Source organism: Chaetura pelagica, unplaced genomic scaffold, assembly GCF_000747805.2.
Source record: "Chaetura pelagica isolate M959 unplaced genomic scaffold, ChaPel_1.0 scaffold145, whole genome shotgun sequence".
Classification (NCBI taxonomy): Eukaryota; Metazoa; Chordata; class Aves; order Apodiformes; family Apodidae; genus Chaetura; species Chaetura pelagica.
This window is the reverse complement of record NW_009953332.1, coordinates 1,932,382-1,938,952: the sequence shown is the minus strand read 5'-3', so window position 1 is coordinate 1,938,952 and position 6,571 is coordinate 1,932,382. Positions and strand designations below refer to the sequence as shown.

At 41.1% G+C, this 6,571-nt stretch overlaps 1 protein-coding gene across 1 annotated transcript in view; it reads left to right on the top strand.

Moving 5' to 3' along the window:
• Positions 1-6,513, top strand: part of ZNF462 (zinc finger protein 462) — a 53,080-nt gene extending 46,567 nt beyond the window's left edge. The window contains exons 13-14 of the mRNA XM_009998169.1: positions 4,974-5,088; positions 6,315-6,513. Of these exons, the coding sequence (XP_009996471.1) occupies positions 4,974-5,088; positions 6,315-6,513 (314 nt within the window). The remainder of the gene's footprint in view (positions 1-4,973; positions 5,089-6,314) is intronic.
• The last annotated feature ends 58 nt before the right edge of the window (positions 6,514-6,571 follow it).

The window sequence follows — 6,571 nt, the reverse complement described above, 5'->3', positions numbered from 1 at the left end:
TCTGTAAATTAAACTATGGGTTTCTTGACCTTCCCTTGCAACAGCCTTCCCTATTAAAACTGGGTTATTGCAGTATCTGTTGTAGACTGTGTGTTGTCTGGTTGCCTCTGGTGCACAGTTAATCAGTCAAATGCAGTATGTTCACAGTTTTTTAATGTTTTAAGCCCTGTGATGTCTGAATGTCAATGTTCCAGGGGTCACCCACTCTCCTGATGTTGACAACTGCAGTTAGCCAAGTTCTAGTTACATTTAACAGGAGGTGTGCCAGCATGTTTACCTTTTTTCTCCTGAATTTTCAGCTTTCTAACTCACTCAGGAGTTGTTTGCAAAATAAGATGTGTCTTCCTACATCTTTCCAGGCCTTGAAAAATTTCAACTTCTGGATTCACAGGTTGTTTACAGAACAGTAGGGGCTCAGATCATGCTTTTCTACATTTTAATAATAAGACCTTAGCATCTTGCCTTTTGTTTAATGACCCTGCATAAATTCAGCTCGTGCTTATCACTAGCACATCATTTCAAGTTTGGTTACTTTTTGTTTAAATGAGAAAGGAAGCCAGATGGATAGGAAACCATTTATGTTTTAATGAAAAATATCCTTCACAAGATCTTCAGTAGAGCAACAGAAAAATCAGAGGAGGACCTAAAGGGATCTTTGTTCCATAATGTTGTCCCAAAAGCAGAGTCAATCACTGGGTGTACAATAAGCTGATCCACATAGAGTCAAGATATTTGCCTTAATGTCCAGTTCTCTGCAGAACAGGATGATGTTCCACAAAGTAAGCTCATCTTCCTGAAACATCAGGGCCATTTTTATACACAGAAATGTGTAAAATTATCTCTTAATTATATTTTATCACTTGTATACAGGATTGGTTAACTAGTTCTTCACTTTGAAGTGACAGTGCTTAAAAATTTCACCACCCACACTCAGATTTGGGGGCTTTTTGTTAGCAGGAGTCCCTCTAGCCTACGGGTGGGTATTTTCATGTGCTAACAGTACATCAATATACTGATGAGACGCTGATACGGTTAAGTCCAATTAGTCAGTGTTTTCCACCTCGTGCTCAAGGCTATGGCCAAGCTAAGTTGTGGGAAGTACTCCCTTCTATCCCTTTCTTCTATCTTGCAGGCTTATGTCTCAAGGATGGTTTCTTGACGACTTGGGATGTGTTTTTCTTTAATTCTTCCTATTTCAGTGTTATGTAAGCTCTGCTTTTATTCTGTATGTTTCTTTGTTCTCTTTTATGTGATTTTCAACCAAAGTTGTTCTACTTATTTCAATTAATAGCTGACAATAACGAATTTCAAAGTTCAACTTCAGTAACTCATTTGGAAATGTACTTGAGTGTTTGTTCAGGGACAGCTTTGACCCTCAGAGCATTATGGCTGGAACAATTACTTGCGATACGGTTTGTCTAAAGGACCAGTTCATCTTAGTTGCAGATGTTGCAAACTGATTAATGTTTCATAGAGACCACAGCTAGCAGGATATGAAGAGTCATACTGTCCTTGTGAGGATTACCTTAGCATTACATACAAGCACAGGTGCTGAAGTGACCTTGGAAGCCATGGTATCTAGACCAAGGAGAAGAAAATGCTATTTGCCAGGCTTTAAAAATCTCTGTAAATGCACCATGAGGAGGGGAACAGCACAAGGTGAAGTTCATGGTTAAAACTGGCTTTAGGTTACACTGGAAAAACAACACCTTCTGTACTGGAGATAAAAATTAGCAGGGCTAATAGGGAAGTGTTATCCCCCTGTTTCCTGTGTTCAAAAGTTGAGCAAAGGACAGTGTCTTAGTAATTTGTTTTTTTTTTTCTTTTGTCATTTTTTTCATCTGTATCTGTGTTTTTTTAATCTGTGAATGGCTAAAATGCTTAGCGTGATCATTCAGATGACCAATCTAAAAAAATGCCATGCATATATCCAAGTTTGTTTTGCAGCTATTCTTTTCTGACTGGCCTGTAGGGCCGGTGTTTCACCATTGTTTTTTTCCCTTTTAATCTTTTATCATTTGTAATATATTTTAGTAAAATAGATAGAAAATGCATAAAACCCGTACACCTGCTACAGCAAGGGCATTTAGAAAAGATCCAGTTGTATTGACAATATTTTTCCAGACAAATTGTGGATTATGACTGTGCAAGATATAAGGTGCACTGTTGAAAAATAGCCTGGTGCGACTGGAACTGAAGGTGTGGTTGGATGCTGAGATGCATGCTGACATGTCCCTGTGGATTTTCAGAAGACAGTTCTAATACAGAAATGGTTTGCCCTGTTAGCAGAGGGCTAGACCTATGGTTTTAAATATAGCCTGTCACAGGGGCTAATGCTGTCACAGCACTCAAACCACATCAAACTGTGTAATCCTGTGTGCAACTCAGGTGCCTTTGACAATTCTAGCTTTTGTGGTCTTAGCAGGAAGTGGGGTTTGCTGAGAGTGCCTCTGAGTAGCTGGAAGCAAATGCTGTCTGAACCTACTGAAGTGTGAGACTTTGGCAGAACCAGGATTTCTTCCTGGGAGTCAGACTGCCTAGATTGGCCACTTTGATTTCAGGCTGGTATGTGCAGTACGGAAGGGGAAAGAAGAGTGTGTTGCTTCCAGTGGGCTGTTGGACAGTGGTCCAAATAAGGGTTATTGCCTGTGAGAACAGAGCTGGGCAGCAGAGCTAACTGCTGTCTTGGATGGGAAATGAAGTGGTTGGCTGCTGCTGAAGGATAGTAGAAATATATTGACCCAGGGAGAAGATGAGGGAGGGAGAAGAGAATGTCTTTCCATACACCATGGACAGAACAGCTGCCACTGGTAGGGACTGCATCCTGCACGGTTTATCTGTCTTCACCAACCTTTTTGTCTTGATCTTAACAGAAACTGGAATCAAGTGATATTTTTCCACAGTAAACAAAAATAAATGTCCATGAGTGCTCATATGTGTGTGATACAGGAAAACTGCAGAGAGGTCAGGTGTCTGTGCAGTCTGTTACCTCTCTCGTGCAGGCCCCAGAGGAGAGTAGCTTCTGGTGCTCCTCCAGGGAAGCAATCCAAATTCCCAACCCTAGAAGCTAAACTGATCAGGAAGTAGGGTGAACAAGATAGTATTTTCTGAAGAGGTGATGGATATACTAGAATAGCACTTGCTAATCTTAACAGCAGTTGCAAGTATAAGTCATAAACTGGTTTGGGTTGGAAGGGTCCTTAAAAGACCTTAAAGTCCAACTCCCTTGCCATGAGCAGGCACAGTTCCCACTAGACCAGATTCCTCCAAGATCTATCTAGCTGGGCATTGAACACTTGAAGAGAGGGGGCAGCCACAACTCCTCTGCACAGCCTGCTTCCAGTGTCTCAGTACCCTAATCTTAAAAAGTTTTGCCTTATATCCAATCTAAACTTACCCTCTTTTAGCTTAAAACCATTACCCTTTGACCTTCACTATAATACCTGGTAAAAAGCCTCTCCATCTTTCTTACAAGCCTCTCTCCAGTATTGAAAGGCTGCAATAAGGTCTCCCCAGAATCTTCTCCAGGCTGAACAACCTCAGCTCCTCCCTCTTTGAGCAAAACAGTGTCTGTCTTGCCTGTCTCCTCTCTGCAGAGGCCCAGAATAAACTTCCTGTTGTGTACTATATGGCAGGTGTGTTCTTGTACAGAACAACAGAGTTTGCTTCCAAAACCCTCCATAAATATTTGTCTCCATGGCATGACTAATCTGCATGTTGCATTGTGTTTATAAATTTGTACCACACACAAGATACTAAAATCCAGATATAAACTGAACAAATGGCACTGACTTCCTCGTGCCCTGGCATTCCTTTTGACACAGCACCTTGCTTTGTGATATTTAACCACATAATAAGTCACTGATAGTAAGAAATACGAAGTGAGGTTTTTTTTCTTTTGGGGGAAAAGGCAAAAATGTAGTGTTAAGAACTACTCCTTATGGAACTTTAGAAAAAGGCTAACTGGTGAGAAATGTGTCACAAAAAACATTTACAGGACTAAAATAAGGGTAATAGGGAATGTGTGGGCAATTTTAAGTTCATAGGCTGATCTTGAACAGACTAAATCTGAGAGTGAAGACATCAAGTGAGCAGAACTAAAATGAAGAAAAATCCCTTTTCTTTCATTGTGTAGTTTGGGAGGAGTAAGAAAGACATTCTGTTGATTTCTCTCTTCAAACGATCCCTGCTAAGGAATTAATCCTCTGAGCAGATGGTGCTGTCTCATTTCCAGCAAAAGAAGCAAGTGAGATAGTCCATGCAATTATTTTTAATGGCTTGTGTGGTGATCTTCTTAATTTGTGAGAAAATGTTTCATCTTTTGTTAAAGCTGACTGTGTTCACATGGAGCTTGGCTTTCAGAAATACCACTCCCTGAGCTGCCAGTGACTTCACTCGTATTACTAGATGGTTGACACTTCTGCAAATGAGGCCCCAAGCACTTAATATAAAAGATTAGGATGGGATGACACACCTATGCAATAAGATGCAGGACTTTACCCGTGAGACTTCATGAGGGAGGGATATCTGTTTATTATGAGGATCACAAGTTAAATGTAACAGACCTTTGTTTCCTAAAATTTGTACTACCAATACAGAAATTAGAGAAGGGCTTTTAGTGTGTTTTGTTTTTTTTTTTTAATTTGTTTTGCTTTGAAGCCATTTCAGCCCTCAACTTCTCAGTTTCAGTTTTGAATTAAAGCTCCACAGTCTCTTCACTTGTTGAAATACAGGAACAGGGAGTAGAAATGCATTACCCTTATTTTCAGAGATGCTTTAAGACTTAGGACAAGGTTTGTCACTTTCAGTATCACTTTGCTTTGGGGGAGTTGCATTTTCACAAATACGATTATTTGATAGGATTTTGCTTCTCAAGAACAAGAAGGTGCAGCAGAAGGGATCAGAGTAGGATCACAGTGGATCTTCTTGCCCTCTCACTTCTGAATTCATGGGCTGTTCTGTCTTTTTTCCAGATGCCATGATGTTTTCTGACAGCGGCGCTCCAGAGAAACGCTTCCCGTGTGAATTCTGTGGCCGCTCATTTACAGAAGGCTCAGAGTGGGAGCGACATGTGCTGAGACACGGCATGTAAGTTGATTTACACTCCTTTGCCAAACAGCCAGAGGTAACAGTATGTGTGTTCCCCCACCACGTTCTTTGCCTCCCAAAAAGCTAAAGTGGTGAAGGCAAACAGTTCTGTGAAGAGCAGTTCTGTCTGTCTCAAGTGTGGATAGCGTTGTAAGGTACCTCTGCATGGGAACTTCCAGTTCATCCTTTGCAACTCTGCTGCCCAGGGTGGCTGTAGACTGCAGGGTTTAACTGTGATTCTGAATTTAAGATTGTCCCAAGGCGAATACCACTTGGCCCTGTATTAACTTTTACTGACTGTACTGTTGCTTTTGCTTGCCATCAAAGAAGCATAAAAATGAAGGAAAATTATACACAATGTTCTAGGAAGGAACTGGGTTTCCTCTTCCCCCCCCCCCTTTATTGCTATAAATCCTTTGCATGCTTGCAGCTAAACTTTCATAACAGTGCAAAGAGTTATGTGCAGAGAAATGTCAAGACCTTCAAGAGGAGTAAAATCAATCTGAATGAACTACTGCCAAAAAATGCATAGTGAAGCTCAGTAGTTCATCTTCCCAGTGAAGATCTTTGTGTATCTATAGCAGTTTGCACACTGTGGGGTGACACGCATCACAGATACACAGGATGTATCTCCTGAACAGTAATTTTTCTTCTGTTGATCAAGATCTCATCAGTAGCAGAGATACCTTTGCTAACCAGAGTTTCTTCCAAGAGTAGATTTCATTCAAGATTGCTGACATGTAGAAGACTTTTGAATACAATATTGTAGGTTAACAGGATGAGAAGTACTACTTCTCTTACCCTTTGTCTTCTCTGCCTAAGTAGGAGTGCTTGAAATGTTGCAACCTATAAAAAGTTTTATTGGGTTGTTAACTGTTGGAGAAGTACTCTTTTCCTGCACCTTTGTTTGGTGCCCTGTAAGTCTTGTTTACAAGGGACTGGGGAAATGGCAATAAACTTTTAAACATGAGAATTGGAGTTCTTCCCTCTCATCTCATATCTGTCCAGTGTAGAGCAAATAAAGATTTTGCTTCAAAGCTAGAATGTCATGGGTCCCACTGGTAACTTTACACCACTGCCTTTCCTCTTGAGCATGAGGTGGCAGTGGTGTGGCGGCTTGTGTCTGCCTTTTCAGAAAGTGATCTGTTTTTCTCCCTGATGCGATACAAGCAGATTGGCTTTGCTGTTCTCTGTATTGACTGTGTTTCTGCTGCTTGGCTTTCCAGGGCACTCAATGAAAGCAAGCACAGGACCAGTGAGGACAGTCAGCCAAAGGAGGATATAGAAGAAACAGTTAGCACACTGCCAGAAGAAAAAGAAGACATTGAAGTGGTGGTCGACTATTCCCACAACAGTGAAACATCAGTCAGCATGGTAGCTGCTGACAATCCTCTCCAAGACGACTCGGAGGCCAAAAACGAATAAGCATTTGGTGTGATTCTAATCAACGTACTTGAACGTAACGAATGGGGTGGGGTGGGTG